The sequence below is a fragment of the Aplysia californica genome, unplaced genomic scaffold (assembly GCF_000002075.1).
Source record: "Aplysia californica isolate F4 #8 unplaced genomic scaffold, AplCal3.0 scaffold00015, whole genome shotgun sequence".
NCBI classification, from domain to species: Eukaryota; Metazoa; Mollusca; class Gastropoda; order Aplysiida; family Aplysiidae; genus Aplysia; species Aplysia californica.
In genome coordinates, this window is record NW_004797285.1 from 2,668,005 (window position 1) to 2,691,840 (window position 23,836).

Genomic DNA, 23,836 nt, shown 5'->3' on the forward strand with positions numbered 1-23,836 from the left:
ATATTTTTCCACAACAATTTTGAGGCTAGATTTTAAAAAACTTTTCTTTATAAATTTATATAAAATACTACAAGCTCCATTGTTCACAGCACCCCCCGTTTCTCACACACATTTTGCATATGATATGGCCTACGTCACAGCTCACCAATGACACTTTTTAGTGGCAAAAATTGTTATGCGAAATTAATTTTCAAGTGAACACATTTTTTTGCACTAAAGGTTCTCAAAACATGCTTTCAATAAAGACAGTGTCACAATTAGAAAAAAATGACAGACTTGCTTTTAAGAGCAATATTGCCTCAGCTGTTTAAACCTTTTAAAATCGGTAGGGACCATCCACTTTGACTTTTTATAAGTACAAAGGAATTTTCTAGAATATAGCTAAAGGTGTTTACACAAAAAAGTTGATCTATTAAGATAAATTGATACAAGTCATTGGAGAGTCAATGTTCGGTAGTTTAGAAAATATTCAAATTAAGTTGCGTCACAAACTTTTGACCGTACTATAAGAAACAATTTTCATCATTCCTTAAAAGTAAACTAAGATTTCAAATTCCAACAAAGTGATGTCACAATCCCATGAACTTATCAGAACTAATTGCTTTGAGCCTGTATACTTCAATCTGGGTCGAGTGCTATACATATGCCAAATATTATTATCACAGCTCTCATTTAACTGTGATGTTGTCATGAACAAGTAAATACAGGCACCTTTCACAAAACTGATGAATCCAAGAAAAGTGCAAGTTTTTTACATTCCACAGTCCATTCTTAGAAAGGCATCGGATGAAAGAACTCAAGGAGTGACAACCTGTGAATGTTGGATCGATAAATGTACTTTTTTTAAGCCACTAAAGAAACAGCCAATAACAGATGAACTATGCTCAATAGGGATTTTGATTTTTTAGTAGAAGCAGCTTATCAGTCATTTTAACTCTTTACCAAACCAAAGATAACATCTGCAGTAAACACCTTGTCACATCAATAATAATGCAAGGAAGGAAAAAGCGGAGGCCACCAAACCAAAAACATTAAGAAATATAAAAAAACGACTAAGTGGCAAAAGATTTACAGAAATCCTTTCATTCTGACCAACATTCTCCAACACCTTATATCACACCAAAGCATACATATGTGTGGTGTCCTTAGAAAAAGTAAGCATAAGTTACAGTGACTAGAAACAAGCTACGAGCAACAACAAAAAACACCCATCAATTTCAAGTCAAAGGGGGAAAAATGAGTTTGAAAAGCAAATAATTTTCTTTCTTCTAGTTTTTTTGGGGGGGGCCGAAAGTCTTAAACAAAAATGTCTTTACTTCGAATATTTTACAACAACCTTTGTTATCCTAAAGATTCAAAATGCTTGTACACAAGCTCAGCAGTTACTGGGTGGATAATAACAACAAAGTAAATTATTAAGTGAAAAATCACAACATAACTAATAAGGGCTCATTCGTATTCCTTTTCTTCCCTTTCCTCTGCTATCATCTTCATGGGGATCACCAAAGTCGCTTTTCCACAACTCCTGTGGAATTCAAAAAAATTTTGTTGAATATAAACAGATTAGCTGCATTAGAATAAAGGACTGAGTGTGCACATTCCTTTGAGGGGCAAAAGATGAAAAATCTGAGTATCCAGTTTTGCTAACTATAAAATACTCCAGATTGTAAGACCCATCACATCTGCCTCCTTCCTCCTGCTTTTCTTCTCATCCCAAGCACATCTCTATTCCCTTAGGTTCCATGAAGATACAGGGCAAGTTAGATTTCATAGATGAAACTATACATCAGGTGTAATCAATACAAAGGTCACATAATAACCAGCAACAGGCATGCAAAGAGGTTTAATTTTAAGTTTTTATTTTTGTATGAAAGTCTTCAAGAATGTCACACACTAGTTTTCAGAAATATAATTCCTGACTGGTAACATTTTTTTTTAGCCATGGATAAAGTACAGCGAAGTCTTAGGTACATGGGTTCAATTTGAAGAAATCCCCTTTTGATATGGAAACTTCTCTGAGAAGACTAGAACATGTCTGAGCTGAATTCTTCCTAAACAGAACTACAGGGGACTTTCTGAAGTTTGAAAACTCTTGCCAAAGAGATTGACTTCTGACATACAATAGTATTTAAAAACAATGTTCTAAATATGCTTTTGGAAACTTTACTAACAGCCAGATCATGATATTTATAGAATTTAGAATCTGCATACCACATTCAGTTGTTTATAAAAATAATTAATATTTATTTGTCAATACACATCTTGAACAATGTACAAAGAATATTAACTATTTACGAAATCTAAAATTGATCTAAAATCTAAAATATACGTCACTAAATTGGCCATTAAATCAAATAACTGAAGCTATTTCGATAGGTCTTTAGCCTCCCGTTTTTTGCACTTGCCTAAAAGTAATTTGACATTGAAGTCGTCTTAAATTAAAGAATGTGCCCGAGCCCCTGCCAGCAGCTCACTGGCACTGGTTCCAACAACGAGCCCCTGGGAGCGGCCTGACGGATATAAGGAGCTTAAGTTTTTTCTCTATAATACTTACCACGGCAGAGGCAGCCTTCTTGGAATACCTTGGCATACCTATCAGTGGGTTGTTTGAGGAACCACCAGAAGAAAAAGTAATATCGCTGTGGGAATCACACAGAATCTCTGTGTCATCCTCTGAGTGTAGAAATCTGTTCAGCTCTACATTCATCTCATCTAGCTCAGACTCTGGGGGCAGCACCAGGAAGATAGGACGTACCACGTCCGCATCCTGAAATGATGAAAAAAAACAACCCGTTACTGAGTAGTATAATAGCAGGTTCACTTGCCATCTCCTACTTTCTTTAGAATAAAACAGAAATGCATAATGGACACAATGAAGGATACACATTAGCAATAAGCAGGACTGCCTACCTCAAAGTCCCCATTTCAGGTAAACTCAGGGTCACTTTCAGATATTTTGGCCCAAAATCAGGTAGTATGGTAGTATATAGACAAAGAAGGAAAAAAAAAGTTGCCCGGGTACACATTATAGTAACCATCGAACAGGGCTTGTTTTTCTGTGATATTTAGATAATCATATTTCGAAAACTTGATGAAATGAGGCAAAATTTTGTTTTGTTTCTGTATTTGTGTTTTAAGCATTTACTATCGTTCAAGGCATCCGTTATTCAGTATGGAAAGTGGTAGGGTGACTGCCAAACTAACTTCAAAACCCCTAGCCCATACCAGTTGAAACTATATTAAAACCCATTTTCCGACTTTAGAATACGGCACTGATAAATCCTGTGTGACTTAGGTATGACCGAAAATTTTAACTAGTTTTGCTCTAAAAATGCTAAATAAATCCTGATCTGGGCCTGTGTCGAGGTCAGAATATCAACTGTCAAAACCATGATTGGGTTTTTTAAAAGCATGCAAGACAAAACTTATTTTGAGAAAACCGTTATAGTTAGGCTCACGGCAGAGCAAAAGGTGAAATAAGAAGAGAGCTGGAGCTGAAAGGACTGAGAGCATGGGATAGTGACTGATCAAGTATTGATTTTTTTCCCCTCAAAATGCAGTCTAATGATAAAATTAGTTTCCAGATCTTATCCTCCAGTAAGTTCAAATACATCTTTAAAAAAAAAGGATGTTTTTCTTCTTATTTTCCTCAAGTATAGGCCTTCCGCAAGGTCCAGTTGGGGGGGGGGGGGTCGGGGGCGAAGCCCCGAAATAAATTGAAATTTAGAGCTTTCCGAGGGTTAAAAATGTCATTTCTTCATTGCCACTATTCAATTTGCCATCGCATCATTGAAAAATCCAGCCATTCCGGGAACACCAATCTTGAATATAATCACCAAGCCAGTACTCTAATAGTCTAATATATTCCCTCATTAACGCACTCGATTGTCGAATGTCAAAACCTAAGAGCACCACTTCCACTTACCGTTTTCATTTCAGCATCAGTTTCTTGCACCGTGGCCTTCTCCTGCTGCCGTAGATTGTATTCCGTCAACCACCCCCTCCCCCCCAACCCAATTCTGAAGCCCTGCAATGCTCCTACTTTGAATGAACTTTGAAGACACCAACAACCGCCAGTCCCATCTTACTCATGCCGCACCGGAGGCCGTACTCACATGATGCGAACTGGCGCAGGTTCACTGACGGGTCACAATGACAGGCCCAACAATCTAGATTTAGAAATTGGAGGACGCTTGTTTTCTTTTTCTTTCTTTTCGTTTTTCATTAGACAACACAGTGAGAATATTGATTTTATTGTATGGCGACATGGCGAAACAGTGTTTCTAAAGTACAAACTGTATGTCATTACTGTAGACCCAACAGTAACAAACTATCATCGGACAGTTCGGGGCGGTAACAAAAGAGAAAGTAGATTTTGATTTTCCCGATGGAGTCTTGGTATTACACCTACATCTTGCGCCTGCCTCCACAGCCGCTTATTCGCGTGAAATGAACTCTCGGACAAGGGAAAGCCGAACATAATCAATAACGCAAAGTTCCAGTAAAATAATAAAACTATGAGCTCAGTGACCTTTTGGGATTTGGTTTCGAGGACTTTTGTTCATTTTTTGCGGGGGGAACTTACAGATTTCCTCAAATTCCAGTGGCATTCCCGGGTCCCGGCGATTTATAGATCTAGTTAATACTGATACTGTCTCTCTTTCTCTTTTACGCATGGAGTTGATATGATGATGCAGCAAATACGGAACTGTTGGAATGTAGGGATTTCCGCAAATACTGCGAAGATTTGAAACTGCAAAACAGTTGTTTTTTCTTCTTCTACTTGCGGCACCCATCGCAAATCCGGAGGTTTTCACCCCTATATCGGTATGGCGGTTGAATGCCCAAAACCGGTAACTACCTGAAAAATCAGTAGATTTACGCAGCCCTAAATAAGGCATGATCTAGAGAAACAAAGAGAGAAGCGGAGAGATATTCTTTCTAGATGCATACAATAATGTTCTTTTTCAGTACAAGAGCATCAGTAACAAGAAAAACAAAAACCCAAAACCCATTTCATAACATAAAATACAAAGACTCATTTTACCACTTGTACAAGACAGCTATTTTCATCAAAATAATGCGTTCAAGGAAAGACCAAGGCTACAATTTACGATACAGCACAATTGATAAATCTCTCAGATGGAAAACATAGCTGAGCAAAAGTTCACAATTGCACATGTGAGTTCCATGTAAAAGTGTGTACACTCACCACAACGGTAAAAGGCTTTGATCCACGTGAAATGTAAGCCGGACCATTCACGACATTGTTGACTGTGTGATCCAGAAGTTTCCCTGTTACAAAGATATTCAACTTTTGTGACACAGGTCGTATTGTATTTAAGTGTTGTTTTTTTTTTCATTTACCAGTCTCTGTAGAGTAAAGGCCTGGCTCTTTGACTTGCATGCAGAGGAAATGAATTCAGTTCTTACAAAGAGATGGTATCAAATCAAACCTGGATAAATTCTACACAAACCCAGTTGGCCATGACAGGCAGGGCCACAGCCCTTACCCTTCAAAATTATCTACACTGTATCAACAGGAGTATAAAACATTTGTATGTTTTCTTATTTGACCCACAAAAGTTCTAGCTCTAACAAAACATCAACTAGCATAAGACACAAAAGCAAGCAGTTGTACGTCTCCTGGATACATTCAAATAGTATAAATAACCCTTCTCCTGGATACATTTAAATGATACAAATTTTCTCCTAGATTCATTCAAATGACACATCCATTCTCCTGTTTAGTCAGCCATGATTACAACATCTTGTCAACAGAGTAAAACAACAACCATGAATGAGGAGCAGATCTGTGAGCAGCAAGTACTGATGCATGGACTGACTCTCTGCTTTCCCATCAACCAGAGTGGCATCCATCAGCTTCATCAGGATTTCACTCTGACTCAGGACCTGAGAACATCAAAGTCACACTCAACTAATTACTTCCTCAAAATGTTTTTTATTCATGTCCAGTCAAACCTGCTCTAATGACCACCTGTCAAAGACAATCAATCACCTATACAAACAACCACTTCCCATTCCACCATTGCATTTTTCTTTATATTATGACACTGTGCAAGAGGACCATATATCTGTCTAAGATGACCATTCCTCTTAACAATGGGCATCTTTTATTCATACATCTACTTGTGGCTTATACCATACATTTTACATTCCAGAATCCAATTATATACTGCAAGTACAGCCGTTTCCGATAGGACCAAGTTCAAGAACATATCTTAGATTCAAACCAGGGCCATCTGCTCTGTAGTTCAGCCTGATACCAACTGAGCTTACAGAGCACCCTTACAACTTCTGGCTTCCATACAGAGATAAATTTTTGAAGAACATGACTACTGAAATTTCAGGGGTTTGGGTGCCTTGAAGGTTATTGACAGACACTAACACACTAAATGTCAACACATCAGACTGCTCAAAGCAGGACACTTGAAGCGTCCTGAAATTGCTCAAAATTAAAATCACTCTATACACTTAAGTCTGCCAGAAATATGGCCCAAAAGTGGCCTTGACCATACACTTTAAAAAAACTGATCCCAAATTTGAATTCTCTGCAAAAGATCTCAAGTTAAAACATTTTTGGCGTTTTGAGAAAAAATGGAGGAAAACAATTACAATTTAGAGAAAACCTGAGGTAAATAGTATACCCAGTTACAATTTCAAGGAAATCATTGGAAAAAAGTTTCATTGAGCAACTGTTTCGTAAAATCAAAGGAAAAAGTTTCATCCTGTCACTATATAGGGCACTTGAAGGAAACAGTTTTATCCAGTTATCATTTTAAGGCTATTCAGGGAAGCAGTATTATCTGTACGAGTCACAACACAGTGGAATCAGGCACTCGTTAATTTTTAGGCAGGTGAAGCTATTGGTATCATCTAAAGACTTGTTCATTTGTCTTGCTTTTGATGAAAAAATACCCATATATCTGAATGGTGGTCTAGATATTTGCAATAGAAGGAGGTGGAGGTTGCCTAGTTTTAGAGGTAAAATTAGCAAGAAAAAGGCCACCAAAGTTTTAAAGTCCTTGGAAATTGAAAATTGACTTTTTTGTGCCTTCAATCAACATTTTCCAGTAAAATTCACACGGAGAGAAGTTTTAAACAGACATAAAAGGTGTTGGGTCAAAAAACAAAAATTTTATAAAAATTGCTAGACTAGCAGAGAAATGCCAGTTTCTTCTATTACATTATATTGACGAGTGCCTGATTTCACCACAATGCCTTACAAATGTCCTTTTTCTATTCTTATAATTACAGTTGAACCTCTTTTAACGGTCGCCTGTCCAAGACAATCACCAATACAATAGACCGTCTTGGGTAATTTTGACGGTACTTCTTAGTAATTACTATACGTATACAAAAAAATTGAGAGCCAATGTACTTATAAATATATTTCTGAAAAAAAAAATAATGAAAGCTGAAATACTTACAAGCCATGCAGATTTTCTCAACAGATACCGCAATGCCAGCTTCATAGCTACAACTTTCCACATTCTTTCTTCAACCTCTGAGAGTTTCTCATTTGATGCACTTGGTTTGCCTCCGATATGAGCTGACAGATCTTTCTCAGCCATGAAAATTGCCTGAAAGTGGAAAAAAACCCTCATCAAATAGTGATTTAACATGTATCAAGATGAAAATAATCATGTTAACTTTATTCCAAATATTTTTTTTATTTTGATAATACTGTAATGTAAACAATACCAAACCTACATATCGTGAATCCATATTTTTTCCCTTTTTTGTTTTATTTTTGTAAGAGTTTTACAGCGCTCGCAACCCATATTCCCTAATATCCTTTCAAATTATTCTCCAGAAAACAAATATATTGACCAGGAACTTTGTCTGCTTGTAAAAAAAGCTTTACTGTGAAACACAATGAGAATTGTAATCAAACAATAACGAGTTTAATCAACTTTCGGTTAAACACACTCTAACTTGGAACTGTGCCTATAAAAATAAACTTACTGTAGCCAGACTTTCATGTCAACATTTTTACCCCTTATCTCCGGCAAGCCACTGCCAGCGGCTCATGGTTGGAACCACTGTGCTGGTGAGCCGCTAGCAGTGGCTTGGGCACATTCTTTTATGATGACTTGACGTCAAATTCCTTTAAAACAGGTCTGTTTTACATGGAGTTAATTCATTAGATGAAGAACTACAGAAATAAGTTCACTTGTTTTGATTTAATGATTAAGTAAGTGACGTATATGTCAATTTTAGGTTTTGTTCCATAAGAGGACCCTGGCATAGTGGGTCTCCCCTCGGAGATAAAGATTTAAGCTCTCCCCCATGAGTTGAAAATATACACAATCAAGTATATGTATGTATGAATGATTATGTCAGCTTTCTGTAGTCCTGCAGCAGATTAACAAAAGTGCTATCTGCCCATGTGCAGTCACGAGAATAAGTATGACCACGTGAATTGTCATAAGAATCAAGGAGCAACTGAACAAGGATAAGAAACAAGCCTCCTACAGTTTCTCTTGTGAGACAGTAATGAATGCACTTGCCTGGCCCATGACAATTCTTAAGAAAAACTTGATGTACTACTGAAAAAGAAAAGGAGTTGGACTGAAGTTGTAGCTCAGTGAAAGAGATAGACATAATAATATTATGACAGATGGCATGATACTACAACACCTTATTTGATGTGACGATTAGAGTCTCGTAAAATTTATCAAATAAGAATGTCTTTAAATCAGACAAACTGTCATTGCATTACACTTCAAATGTGTCTGCCTAACAAAATAATGTATACATTATGCTGGATACATAGAGAGAAAAAGGAAAAGGAAAACTTACACACATATCTGTTTCACAACTAATGGTTTCGTGTTTAGGTTTTCCTGTGAGAAAGGAAAATTCTCCGATGACGTTGCCACTAACCATGTAGTCTATCACCTCAACTGATTCCCTCTTGGAGTGCAACACTTTTCTTTTGGACTGAAAGAAAACAATAGAAACAAATCAACATATTAAGCAAATACGGAGAACTAAGATTTCAAAAAGCTCCCAAAAACATTGAATAAGCAAATTTCCAAAAGGTGAAGAGTTAATGATTATAACTGTAGTCAAATGTTCAGACAAGTAATATAATGACATTTGCCAAAGCAAATAGTTAGAGAAACTCCAAGGTTTATTTGGATTGCCTACCTTACGTCACAATAGAGCAATCTCTCCATTGTTATGTTTGATCCCATGCTCCAATGTTCATAAATAAAGAAGGTTGATCGGATCAGATTATTACTGGATCCACAGGATGAAAAGTTTAGCTCCTTCTGAATCTGCACAAATTATTAATTTGGAAGTGATGTTGGTGAGTTGTAAAGCTTGAGATAAATCCAGCCCAGCACCAATATAGTAGGTGTTCATATGATCCTGTATACAAACTCATCTTTGGTAAACGTTGGGTTGAATTTATCTGCATTGGACATTTCAATGAAGGCAAAAATACTAATTGTTGGTGGCCCAAGGGAAGAAACCTGCTAAGAAAGAATTCTCAACAAAAGCAGTACACCAATTCATTGTTATGTTTTCAAGTACCGGAATTTAAAAAAATAGAGCTCATTGTTTCCTTGCTGAAAAACAGCATCACATTAATTAATGAGTTGAGTATTTTCCCCTGCTCTGCTGTTGCCTTGTGGTTAAGACTGATCAAAGCCAAGTCACAAGTACTTCCTATTCTTCACCATTCAACACTTGGTAAAAGGGAGCCACTACAAATGAATATATCTCTATTTGTATTTTCTGTCTATCTGTCTCACTTTTACCCAGCACTTTACGACCATCATTGTACCATCTGTAACTCAAAAAAACCTCCTCCATTCCTGTCTCTCTCACTTTTTCTCCATCACTAAATGACACCAGCCTCGTCAATATGCTTCTTGTCAACTCAAACAGTTAAATTCACTTCTCAAAACAACACAGGCACCATACTTACCACCGCCATTCCATCAAGGATAATGAATATTCCTCCTGGCAGACACAATTGTGAAACAATCAGATCTCCATAAGAGAAGTAGATGAGTCTGCCCTTGTCCTATACATAAATTCACATCATGAGATGTATCACGGTATCAGCATCAATATCATGGGCACTAGCATTATACTATCATCAAAATGTGGCATTGCTGTTAGAATTATGAGATCTATAGGTAAGCTTTTGTAATGCTTCTTTCAGTATTTGTTTTCAAGAGTGACACTGCTTCTTCACCTCTCCGAGAAGGAAAATTAATGTCTAGCTTGGTAAGTTCAGAGAATCGGATTTAGAATAGGCCACCAGGAAATAGTTACACTTGAAACTTAGGAAAATAAACCAATAAGAAAAAATCTCAAACACAGAAGAGCAAGAGGACAGATTACACTTGATTAAAAACTCATCCAAAGGCAGCTGAGGCAATGTGTTCGACAATTTATTTACAAATACAGAAATTTGAACAGCATGTTGTTACTCTCTGAACCCATTTGGCTTTGACAGGCTGGGTCAAAACTCGCCTATTTGATCAAAACTGTGGGGATGGGGGTGTAAAAAAACCCAAAAAAACCCTGAAAAGCTGGGGGGGGGGGAACGGGGACAGCGAGCCAGCAGAAAAGTACTCTTAAAGAATCAGTAGGGAAAAACACAAAAAAACCTGCCATATTCAATGACTTTTCATACCTTAAATAAATGGTAAACATCAGAGCTCTCTTTTATCCAGGGCACAGCAGCAACAATTTGGTCAATGCTTGGAAGCCGTACTTTCAAGACACAGTTCATGACTTCAGCCATTTTCTTTTCAATTATCTGTTGACAGATGAGACTCATAATGAAATCAAAGTTCCAAAGGACACTTACTTCTTTTTTTCACTCTGCCCCTCCTCCCTAAAAGATCTAACCTAGTCCATTGCAGGTTTTTCAAACCTTGGTGTACCAAACTTCGATGCGTAATGCCTATCTTCAGAATAGAATGTAGTGTCCCTAACCTTTAAAAGTTTTTGCTTCGGCAGCCACTGGTTCAGCACTTCACCTTAGTAGATGATTGTAATAGACTTACTCATCTAAAAGTTTTGAGCATCACACTGTGTTTAACAAGTACTAGCCCAATGTGCATAAATTATCCCGGAGCTGACTGTTCTCATCCCAGAACACGCAGTATCTGAGCCCTTCTAATGAGGGATGAGCAGTTTACTTTAGTTTGGATAAAAGTTTTGTGGCACTTGCAAGGTCATATGGGAGCCAAAGATTAGTGGTGTTACTAGAGAGTGATACATAAAAAGAAAAGAAGGAGGAGAGATAAGGAATATCAATATTTAATAGGAAAGAAAGAGCAAATCACATCAGACCACTTATCAACCACATGCTACAAGCAGTTAGAAAACCTGGCACAAAATATAAGTAAACTACCTCTGATGTCTGCATCAAGGTGGGATAGATCTATGACACTTTGACATAAGGGACGAGGATTTTTCATCTGAACTAACAAGCCCCTGCAATGAACAATAATGAACAAATCTACTACTCAATAACTCTCATCCATAAGATTTTACGGAATTAAAAGGCGTGGGTAATCAGAATCACCAAAATTCTCAACTTGAGGTAATGTTTCAGCTGTAAAAGAACTAGTATGGGGACCAATCTATATATAGGCTACCTTTTCAATTTTTGCTCCATCTTGATGTGAAATTGTTCGGGACTTCTGCAAAGTTTTTATAAGATTGAGTTGACTTTTCAGGACAATTCTTGTGGCTTGTTTTGTTTTCACACAGGCTGAGACAGTGGGGTGTTCCAGCTGTAAACATCCTGAAGGTTGGGTGAAAAAAGAGAAGGTAAGAGATACCTGATTCATCCTCCACTGGAAAAAAATAACACTGATTTGATCACTTTCTACAACTCAGTGTAAAAATTCATAGCACTATACCAAACCAACCCAACCACACAAACATAGATACACAAACACAAACATGCATAGAATGATCACAAACACGCACAAATCACATATTATGTTACACAGACTCTATAGGCGTCTGTGGTGTAGCAGTTAGGTATTTTTTCTCATCACATACAGAAGACCTCAGTTCGATCACTGAGGAGAGAACTTTATCAAGTATGTCCATTGGTCTTTCTGCTGTGATACCGTATCTCCTTCACCCTGGGTTGGTCCTGACAGGTAGGGTCAAAGTCTGGTTTCTAAATGATCTAAAGTGTGTTGATGGAAGCATTAAAAAACTAACATCAGAAATTAGAAACACACAAATCCTCTTCTTTCTCTCTCAATGATAGACTAAAAACTGGCAATTCCTGGATATACAGTCAAATCAGTGTAAGACGGCCACCCATTGTCAAGGAGAAAAGTAGCCGTATAAGACAGGTGGCCGTCTTAGGCAGGACTGATCAAGATGAAGAAAACAAACCTCATTCCCAATCAAAAGTAGCCGCATTATTGTTGTTGTTGTTTGGTTTGTATTTTGTTTGCTATTTTTATTTTGTTGCGGATTTTGTGCAAGGGTGAAAATAAAACGAAATAAGTCAGGCAAGGAGGATCGAGTGCTATGATAAAACAAACATATGGGTCGCCACCACTCGAAGAACGAGCGACGCTTCTGTCACAAGTTCATGTTGACGTCCTTTGTTACTTTGTTACAGACTGGATAAACAGTGACCACTCATCTCACTTACAATTTGTGTATGAGTTTTGGGCGGGGCTTATGGGTTATGACGGATCACACGCTTCCCTCACCAGCAGCTGGAAATTGGTACCTATTGGTCAACAAAGGGAGGGGCCTACGCAAAATGATTGGTTGGAGGGACTACCTAACAACAACGACAGGTGATTAGATTATGACGGCTCGCCCACAACGCCAGGGGTCAATGCACAATTAACGACAAAACGTAATGGAGTCACTAAGGTGGTCGTCTAAGACAGGTGTTATTGCTTAGTGTGATAGGGGTTGTGTGTTAAAATATGGTGGCCACGGCCGTGTTGGAAAGGTGCCCGTTTTACACAGTTAAATTAAATAGAAAAAACACAAGGGGGGAAAAGGAAAGTGGTCGTTTGTAGAGGTGGCCGTCTTATAGAGGTGGCCGTCAGGGCAGGTTCGACTGTACACTGCATACATAATACACAATACACTTTTGAAATTTCACTTTTGTAAAATGAATTACAATTACCACTTAAGCACTTATATCAAATTAATAGTAATCATTTAAGCTCTCAATTGCTCATCTGAAGCCTCCAAGGTGAAATGTCTTGTCCTGCTCGAGCCAATATTTTTTAAACAATTTAAATGATGTGGGGGGAGGGGGAGGGGCAAGTTTGAATTTTTTAAATCTATTAAAAAAACAAACAAAAATTCTTAGTTTTATTTTGAACCACACTGAAACTTACTTAAAATTCAATTCAAAGTATACTTTTTCACACAGGCCATATTTAAAGGGTAAATGCTTCAGATGAAGCTATAATACCTTGTAATATAAATATTATGCTAACATAAGAAGAGAGAAGTTTTTACACACGTGTTCTATCTACAACTCTCAAAACAGAAAAAATGAGAGACACAAAAGGAAGTCAGAAAAACACAGTGTGTTTCAAGGGTTGCAAACTTACTTAATGAGACATTGTTTGTCAACATCGTACTCAGTTTTATGTTCCGCATCTATGACAAAGATAATTGAGGTATATATGAGAGATCTTTTATGTTTTCTTATCTATTTACCTAAAAATAAGAAAGCATGCAAAAGAGGACCAGCAAGAATCTAAAAGAGGCTTTTTAGATTAACAACTGAATTCTGAATTAGAAATTTTATGGAATGATTTATATGAAATGTTTTTAGACAAAGATGCTGTTTCAAGAAACTATTTATCAAATACATGAAAAAAATTAGTAAAGACCAAAAGGATTACACAAACCTAGCATTTTTATGGTCTCTAGCTTGTGTCTTTCACATGCAAGCTTAAACTTTGCGAGTACATCCTCAGGGAAGTCCTTTCCAACAACATTGATTTTCCTGAGCACCTCTAGTTGACCTCTGATGTAGCTGCGTCCTATGTCATAGCCTTCTGAAAGCCTTTTACTCATCTGCATCTCCAGAACTTCTATGAGGATCCTCAAGAAAAACTAAAAGAAAACATGAAGAGACAAAAAACATATAACTTAGCGTATTTTAAATTTTTAAAAACTTCATTGCAATCTCAGCACTTTGCAAATAAAATAAAAGCCAAATTTATTAGCTTACATAAAAAATGTTAAAAAATCAAGAATGACCTGATGGATTACCTCAGGTCAGGAGAGCATTTAGTAATCTTTTGCAGAAGGACATGGCATGTCTTCTAAATTTCAAACTCAGTTTTGTAATACTTTAAAATGCCTATTCTTGTCCACTGAGGTTTATTGTTCATTGTTCAACTTTTACCAAGAAACAGTCTACTGCAATGATCTAAACGTAAACAGCCTAAAGATTGAATTATCACAATAGCAATTTTCCATGGGTGTACTGTATTATTAAAAAGAATGTGAATCACAATATCGAGAAGGAGACTCAATTCTGAAATAATAAGCTTTAGGAAAGAGTAGACCACAATCCTTTGTCTGCACAGTTTTATATTCTTGACACAACAAAAACTATCAATATGGCGGGCTGCACTGTCTTACCGGTGAAACTTCAGCCATACGGAAAATGCGGAGAAAGCGAGCCAAGATGAAAACTAGGTGTATAAGTTTAATGATGACAGAGCCTGAAGTGACAATCCACATAAAGAATATGTCAAACATGCCAATGACCACAAGGAGAAGCAGCAGCACATCCCAACAGTTCATCTTCCTCCTCACAAGAACCTGAGGAAAAGACAGAAAGTAAGAAGATCCAGTAATATAAGAAAAAGGCAGAAAACACTGTTCAACCAAAGACTCAACCAACTTTCCAATAACTTCTTGGGCTGTTAGGCTGGAGACGTTCATTCCATATAGAGTAACTACCACTTCAGTATTTAGTAACATCCACACTTTATTTCGCTGCTGATCATAATTTACCCATTTCTAGCTGGACAGATTGGGGGAAGGGGGGGGGGTGAATAAATATAAATACTTTTCCGAGAGATACAAAATTATACCTAGACGAACCAGAAATCAAACCCGTAGCTTACAAATTTCACACATTGAACATAAAACTACTCCACAGTTCATCAAACTACCTAAAAAAATACAAATTACAGCGCGGAAAAAAAAAAATCGAAAAAAAAAAAATCCATGCTCACCCGTAGCACAAGAATAACAGCATAGCAGGAGACCAGAGTGACATTATAGTACCACAGGACTATCTGGCTGTACTCTGAGGGGACAAACAGCACCTCCATGACGGCCTTCACAGAGAGAACCGTGTCTGCAAAGTGGAGCAATATGAGGGGAGCGCTCACCCAATGCTGTAGCCGCTTGGACTTCACGCTTAAGTAGTTCCAATAGCCCATGTTCACCCACAGCTCGTGTTTCTATTGAATAAATGGGGCATGAGACAAAACACACAAAGTAATCTTTATTCACTAGAATCTCTTGGAAAAATATAAAAATAAGAATTCTTATTAGTACCATTTTCCCCAAAGGCAAAATATGGGCGTAAAACACTATTTGTAGATGGACATTACACACAGGTGGTTTCTCTGAAATTACAAATCTGAGCTAAATGGGAATAGAACAAATGGAAATTGAAAACCATCATATGTTTCGTGATAATAAAGTAAAGTAAAGTTGTTCCTGCATCCGATCCGGACATTGGGGATTGCCTTATTAGTGAGACAACTTCCTGGGCCTTCAGCATATTGTGGTAGGGTGGCTAGTTCCTTTCCACGCCGCCTTTACTTCCCCAACTCGAAGTCAGGTACCCATGACTGCTGGGTGGGCAGGAGGGGGCGAAAAAAATCTGTGTCCGAACCGAGGCTCGAACCCGGACTTTCCGCTTCGAAGACGAGCGCACTAACCGCTCCACCACCACACCCTCGTTTCGTGATAATACTCAATGAAGAAAAAAATCTCTCTCGCTCCCTAACTCACTTAATCTCCTTCTTGATCTCAAGGTAGGTAAGATTGAGTACGTAGTCTTCTCACATAAAGATGAAAAATCTCAGACATCTCGCATATTATGCATGTTAACTCTTTCAGTGCGGAGGTGTTTCCATATATAGGTACAGACAAGATCAAATGTCAATTCAAGAGAGATTTTAAAAAAGCTGTAATGTGTTTCCTCTTACTAAAATGGCAAATTGATATACTGCATCAAACAATGACAGAAACAGGCACCATCATGGAAAATACCCCCCCACCAGAACACACATACACTATACACCCACACACCCCTTTCGTCTAAAATACAGAACTTACCCAAAAATTGTTAAATCGCGAAACCTTCATCGCTGAGGCAATTCTGGAAGGTAAAATTAATCTGAAACCAAAGAAAAAGGGGTATGCACTGGCACAATTAGTTGCAGATTTAGCACATAAAAGGAATTAGAGATACACGTAAAAGGAAAGAGAGATACCCAAAATTTTTTTTTTGAAAAACCAATGGACAAATAAGGCAATTAGTACCATAACTATCATCCATGCCTTGACATGATAATGCTCATTTTGTGATAAGAAAATGGAAGATAAGAGGATGATAACCAAAAGATGAATAGCAAAGCAGTAAAACCAACCAGGGTCAATAGCTTTAACACTGAATAATCACCAGTGCTTATGTCTGAAAAAGACACAGATATGATCAACAAAGTTTACAACATGCGTGATTATAACAACTTACGAGCTTCCTCTGGCAAGGGCATGATCTGACCAGTGCAACAGGCGCTTCAAGGCATCTCTGGATACGAGACCATCTTCATATTGCTTCCAGTATGAACACTATTTCACAGACGAACAAAATAGTAGCATGTTGTGAGTTAAAAGAAGGGAAAAGTATTTTACATAAGTATTCAAGGCGAAGCGCTCATATTTCAAGATACATAGAGCATAATGATTCAAAGGACAATTAATAAGAATATTGCCTAACACATTTCCAATACAGTTGAACCTGCTCTAATGACCACCTGTCCAAGACAATCACCTCGGTTGAATTTTTTCAATATTATTGTAATGCCACTATCCAAGTGGATCACCCGTCTAAGATGGCAATTTTCCTTTTCAACAATGGATGGTCTTTTTGAATAGATTTAACTGTACTTCTAGTGTCTATCCTCTAAATTAATGTGTAATAAAGTTTACAAATTTTGCAAGCGGGGCTTATTGTATTCCTCCTGATCAATGGCTCTTACTAAATTTTGTATAACTTCCTCGTTTCGCCTGTTCATTCATGCTTAACAGTTAGTATCCCATAGTTAGTACAGCATCACAGACTACTTGGCACTCGGAGACTACCATTACCATGTATGATATTTCAATCCCTGACAATTTACAAGTCCCCATTCACAGCTGGGCGTAACATAAAAAAAAGGTAGTGTCTTTGCCACAGATACACCCTTCTCGGGGAGTTGAGCAACAAATCCTTGAGTTGAGTTAAAGACTGCTGAAGTCAAAGACTGCTGATTCAACTCCCTGATGTTTTGTCCTTTAGAAATTACAAATCAACTCTCTTAATGACTGATGCAAAATCTACATCAAAAGAATAAAACAGCTGAAGAAAGGGAAATTCCCAATATTTCATTGGATATAAACTTTTTATATTGTAAAGAAAATTAAAATTTGAAATTTAATTTCAAGACTTACAAAAAGCGACAGGAACTGTCATGTAAGAACCAAAGTTCTAAGAGAACATTATGTCTTACAAATTCTTTATTGTGGCAAAGGTAACTCAACACAGACAACCGTAGAGAGAAATCTCACAAACATTTTATTCTTATAACTCATTGCTTTTCAAAGGCATTATATTTTCATACAATCCAGATATGCAATGAGCAACAACTGGAACAACATAATCGTGAGTATTCAGATTTAAGATAAATAATTGTTTACCTTCATAAGCATTAAAATTCGATTAACAGCAGCAGTCTCCATTTGATTCAAATGTTGAACATCTCCCCTTTGACAAGATCTCTGAAACAAACATATTGTATAAACAACTTTTTTAAAATCTAACAGGAACATCTAACAGGAACAATTATACACATAAGCATCACTATATTTATTACTATCAAACTGTAATTCCACCTTCTAAAATAACATAATTTTATTAGTAACTTCTTCAAAAAAAACTCTAAATGAACAACCAAATCACACATCATACTAAAAATTTCAGTTACACGATAGCGCATAATATCATTAAATTTAATTTCTTGTTACATAAAATTTAGGAACTACAGTATCATTTCAAGATGTATCTTTTTCAGTTTTGTTACTCGACACCTCTTTAAAAGTTAAACAATAATTTGCAGCAGTATGACACTTGTCTGGCTAAAAGGTCAAACAGGCATTTACTGTTAAACATATTTAATATAAAGTAGCACATTTCCTGACTTTAACATATATAAATTACCATAAAAATATAAATTAACAACAGGCACCTCTTTCGTGCTATTGTTTCTCAGCAATGGGTGGGAAATACTTGTGAACTTTTCCACAACACTCCAGTCAGCATCAGCAATGAACCTGAAACACCAGCAACATAAATGTGAGCATGTAATAAGTAAACAGTTAAGCAAAATGCTGCATCAAATGGCAGTCACAAAAGGACAATTCAGAGACATACCTCTGACCTATGGCTTATCCATCTCCAAGACAAACCAATATGGAGATATAAAAGACTGGGTTAAGAAGGCCAATACTGGGGAGTCCACATTTCCTTCCATCCTGATATTGTTAATTCATCACTATAAACCATGTATTAGTGCCAACTATTTTCAGCTGTCATCTAACTGATATATGATGGGTTCATGAAATACCATAAACTATCAAGTTCTTCTGGGGGAGGGGTGGGGGGTTCTTTGGTGTTCCTTGAGGTTAGAGTAAGTTTCCCTATGTCACTGTATACACTGGGTCATGAGGTGAACTTTCTTCTATTACCCAAACTCCTATTTCTCAAATTCCCAAACTCTTTTTCCTCAATAACAATGTGATACTTCTTATATACATGTATAAACTTTCATCACAGAACAATCCACAAGTGCACTGACAGAGGAAATGTGGAGTTAACATACAAAATAACTCATGGAAATAAAAGACCTACCTATTGTGATGCTTAAAGACACTAATAGTGTTGGTTCTGATCTCTTTGAGATACATTTGTGCCCCACTGATGACTCGTGACTTTGCTTCATCATGGTCTGCCAATACTGGTAAACAAGAAAAGAATGTTCAAACATGGAAAAATAAAAAGACAGCATGTTATAATGGAAACAGGGACGTTTTTTTTCCATCTTTGTAGGATACATCTTGGTTCTGCTTTAAAAAAAAAGGAAATGAAAATTAACATGAGATATACAAACAGTTTTAGTGAGCAAAACCCTCAAATAACATGGTAAAAATCAGGTCCCCTCTAGGTCCACATATTACGAAACATTTTCATCCCATTGTCCATACTCCATATAAAAAAATACACACACGTTGGAGGACAGAACAACATCTAATTATACATTTTCACTGTGACTAAGAGTTAGAAGGCTATCAAACTCGTGCTTTGATCAGCATACAGTAGAAGGAAATTGAATTTCTCAACCAAATGAGATCATCTAGTCAACAATATCTCACAGACCAAACATATCCGTTCATTGACCTTGTGCAGGAAAAGAAGTCAGTATTGGACAAGCAAAAAAATCTGTAAAAATGGAAGTTTCCTGGCAATATAAATAGAGGTTCTTTTTGTACAGTATTTTCATAATTTCAAATTATTCTCATTGGGGAAATCCTTGTCAGGAAGGACGCTATCAGACTTTAAAGAAGTATGACTCCCAACTCAACTACATAAAACGCTGTAGGCTTATCCTAAAGAGATTCACAATGCCCTGATTTCAGAGCAGTCATTGTTAATTGTTTCAGGAAGCAACATCCGTGCACTCCGGACAGGTCCATTGATGCCCCGTTGCTTTCTCCAAAATGTCACCGAGGGTCTTTCCACTGGTTTTGCCTGTGCATATCTGGTTGAACATTCTTCTGTTCTTTCCTGCAAGGATGCCAGATTTTCTGCTTCCTTTATGTATTCCCAAAAGCATCATCCTCTCCACGGCAGTGGCCTCTGCCTCCCTATCTTCCTCTTCAATCAGCCGGCGAGAGAGGTATTTCAGAATCTTGACCCTATCTGGTTGAACCATGCTGTCAACTGAGGTGGCCTCACCAGCCATTCTGTCGGCTTTTTCATTTCCCCTAACACCTGCATGGCCAGGGCAGAAAATCCAAGTGAGTGATCGTATAGGCGTTGCTTCGATAACTTGAATTCATTCAGTTCTCAGGAAACCTTTTTCGACCCTTCTGAGGGTACGCATGGAATCAGTAATAAGAACAGCATGGGTTGTGTGGGGGCGATCTTGGGTCATCCAATCAAGTGCTTTCGTGATGGCTTCAATTTCCATTCACATACTTGAAGTAGCCCTGCTGCAGGTTCCAGATGCAATGTGTATGATTTTATTCTATTGTTCAGAACAGTGACCACACATAGCTACAGTATTTGAGACTTTTTATACAGGTCCAGTATTGATGACCTCAGGCACAAACCATACGATTTTTGAGACATATATTTTTACAAGCGAAGGAAAGATCTGATTTTCTGGAAACTGGCAGCATGATACGAATGCTCTGATCCCACAATATTGGGCACATTTATAGGCCCACTGGTCTGCCTTCTGGAATATAAATTAAAATGGTGTAATATGGGTTTTTCAAACTATTTAAACTAAGCACAAGAAAAAAATTCTGAGTACGATGGGTCGTACCAGAGCCGTCAATATAATAATAACAGCAGTGTGCATCTAAAAGGCTGCAGTGGAGAAAGCTGCCCGAGAGATTTGACTGGGCAATCAGAATGGAGTATCAAACCCAAGAAATCATTGAGAAATAATCTTAGCCATCTTGGAGACACACAACTATGAATAAACAATTTTGCCAAAAGTTCTAAAAGAAACCATAAGTGGGGTATATATACAGTAAAGAACAAAGAATTTTGATGATTTTTCCAGTTTATCAATCAATACATGGCTTTGTCCCTTTCCCACACTCATAATCATATTTATTGATATAGTGGGTATAAGAACTAATATTATAGAAGTAAATAAGAAACAAAGAGCTATCTAGAACACACTAAAACTGGAAAACTTTAAGAAGAAAAACGAGTCTGTACAAAGGGGAAATACTTCAACAACAAACTAGGGAACAATTGCAAGGCAGTTAACAAAAATTCCTAAAACAATTTGCTGTGTGTACCATCATAGCGTATCACAGCATTTGTGGCCACCGAGTTGAAGAAAAGTGAGAGACCCACTTGAGCCAGCACTTGAAAGAACATCTGAAATATGATGGGAATTGTTTTTATAAGAGAAGATCATCTTGTTCTTTTCTGTTTAGTTGCACTCTAAATAGGAATGCATTCTCATATATGAAAAAGAAGATATGGACGAGTGTGTGTGTGTGTGTGCGTGTGTGCGTGTGTGTGTGCGTGTGTGTGTGTGTGTGTGCATGTGTGTGTATGTGTGTGTATGAGTGTGTGTGTGTATGATGCTTGTAAACCAGAATTTGCCTTCAAATCAGCCTGACAAAGCTGCTCTCATTTCAAGCTGTCTGGACCAGTTTGCCGTCACACGCAGGAGACTCAAATTCAATTCCTGTGTTGGGAGAATTTCTTTCAAGTATCTCAGTCTTACTTCTGGGACATTGTATCCCTCTCAACCAAGGTTGGCCTTGACAGACAAAGCCCATCTCCTATATATTATGTTGACAGGTGTGAAAAAAAAACCCGCCTACATTTACAATTTTTTTTTCTATAAATATTTGGCAAGTACAGCACTAAACAAGTGGAAAAATGGAATTACACTGAAACATGTTGAAGCAACTAGGAAAAAAAGCCTTATCAGCTCTGTTACCTCTCAAATGTTTTTTTTTTCATCACTTGCTGTTGGATGGACATTCATGTCCACTTCTTTTACATAGTGTTCATTTATCAAAAAGCCATCAGAAAAACATAACTTGTTCAAATTTTATATAAAACATTCAGTTATTACTTGTTCCATAAAATATATTCTACACTGTAAGAAGAACATAATCTACACCGCCATAAGAACAAAAAAGACCAACTGAGAAGCACTGGCGTCATCCTTACAAAACTGTCCTACGTCCACTGTTCTATTGCCCCATCTGCAGAATCTTGAGCAACATGTTCTTCTCAACCCTTGAAACCTAAATAATAGGAACAAGTCACAAAAACCTCAACCATCTACAACATTGTAATGTTCACAACCTCAGTCACTGTTGGATTAACAATGAAACAGTCACGCTGACCAAAGTGGTTCAAAATAAAATTTGTGACAAAGTAAACTATTTCAACAGGAATGGCTGGAAGTTACAGCAGGCACGACATACACAATTCATTATGCCTTTCACTTTTGTCAAACAATGGGAAAGACTATGGTGTCCTTCAGGCATACCTTTTCTTTATGAACTATTCCAAAATCCTCATGCAGCAGGCAGAGTCCAAGCACGGCAGTGACTGTACCTCGAATATTGCACAAACAGATGACCAGAGTGTTGTTCCAGGACAGCAACTGACCGTTGTATTTGGAGAAGGGCCGCAGAGCCAGAACTACGAGGACTCTTAGATGAAAAAGAAAAAAAAGACATGACAGAAAGGAACTATCCTATGAGGATATTAAGATAACAGAGGCATCTAAATATTTTTTGTGTATGGTACCCTAACTGATCAAATGTCTTAACATCCTCATCAATACAGCAAGCTTACTCAGGCAACTAAAAGCTAGAACAGTCAAGGCAAATTCAGCATTCAATCAATTAACAAAAGTCTGGAAAGCAAGCAACATCTCACTGCCCACCAAGATTCAATTTTATAACTCCAATGTCAACTATGTGCTCCTCTACGGCTGTTAAACTTGGAAGACAACAAAGACAGTGCTGAACAAAGTCCAGACTTTCATTAACAGATGTATGAGGAGTATCCTGAGACTGAAGTGGCAGGATAGAATAAAAAATGAAGAGCTGTGAGAAAGGACAGGACAAAAGGATATAAAAGTAGAAATAGGACTAAGAAAGTGGTGATGGGTGGGACACACCTTCAGAAAGCCCAGCGGAAACATCACAAGACAGTCACTGCAGTAGGACCCACAGGGAGCACGAGGCAGGGGTAGGCCACGGGAAACATGGAGGATGTGTGTGCTAAGGGACATGAGAGAGATGAAGCTCAGTTGGAAAGAGCTTGGAAGGAAGGCCCAGGACAGAGATAAATGGAAGGAGCTTGTATATGGCCTATACCCTGCCAGGGGTGAAAGGCATTGATGATGATGACTCAGGCAACAGTGACTAAATTTAGAGTCCTTCTCTGAAAACACACAGCCAACTTTGTGAAGATGCTTAAACATTTCTTTACATTTTAATCTAAAATACAAAAGTGCCAAGTTAGGGATTTTATCCAGGGTAACCTGCACTGCACCCCTGCATAACAAACTGAGCTAAATGTGCAATGCGGCATAGTTCTCTATCCTAACATAGAAACAGAACATTACACTACCTAAACATTGTGATACAATATTATTTTACATAGTAAAAATAGCGGCAGTGCAAGCAAAAAAAGTTTCAAAACTCAAGAAAGAGGAAAATAAAAGACACCCTAACCAAGATTTTAGCAATCACACATGTTTTCAAG

General features: G+C 37.5%; 1 protein-coding gene across 2 annotated transcripts in view; it reads right to left on the reverse strand.

Moving 5' to 3' along the window:
- Positions 1–1,279: 1,279 nt before the first annotated feature.
- Positions 1,280–23,836, reverse strand: part of LOC101848861 (sodium/hydrogen exchanger 10) — a 33,607-nt gene continuing 11,050 nt past the window's right edge. For both annotated transcript variants that reach the window (XM_005090324.3, XM_005090325.3), the window contains 19 exons: positions 22,608–22,773; positions 21,391–21,472; positions 19,205–19,310; positions 18,543–18,627; positions 17,995–18,075; positions 16,790–16,887; positions 16,372–16,432; positions 15,255–15,485; positions 14,653–14,835; positions 13,911–14,118; positions 11,655–11,803; positions 10,682–10,807; positions 9,965–10,063; positions 8,827–8,967; positions 7,452–7,604; positions 5,796–5,913; positions 5,213–5,295; positions 2,555–2,767; positions 1,280–1,525 (listed from right to left, as the gene is read on the reverse strand). In XM_005090324.3, the coding sequence (XP_005090381.1) occupies positions 1,439–1,525; positions 2,555–2,767; positions 5,213–5,295; positions 5,796–5,913; positions 7,452–7,604; positions 8,827–8,967; positions 9,965–10,063; positions 10,682–10,807; positions 11,655–11,803; positions 13,911–14,118; positions 14,653–14,835; positions 15,255–15,485; positions 16,372–16,432; positions 16,790–16,887; positions 17,995–18,075; positions 18,543–18,627; positions 19,205–19,310; positions 21,391–21,472; positions 22,608–22,773 (2,470 nt within the window). In that variant the 3' untranslated portion in view covers positions 1,280–1,438. The remainder of the gene's footprint in view (positions 1,526–2,554; positions 2,768–5,212; positions 5,296–5,795; positions 5,914–7,451; positions 7,605–8,826; positions 8,968–9,964; positions 10,064–10,681; positions 10,808–11,654; positions 11,804–13,910; positions 14,119–14,652; positions 14,836–15,254; positions 15,486–16,371; positions 16,433–16,789; positions 16,888–17,994; positions 18,076–18,542; positions 18,628–19,204; positions 19,311–21,390; positions 21,473–22,607; positions 22,774–23,836) is intronic.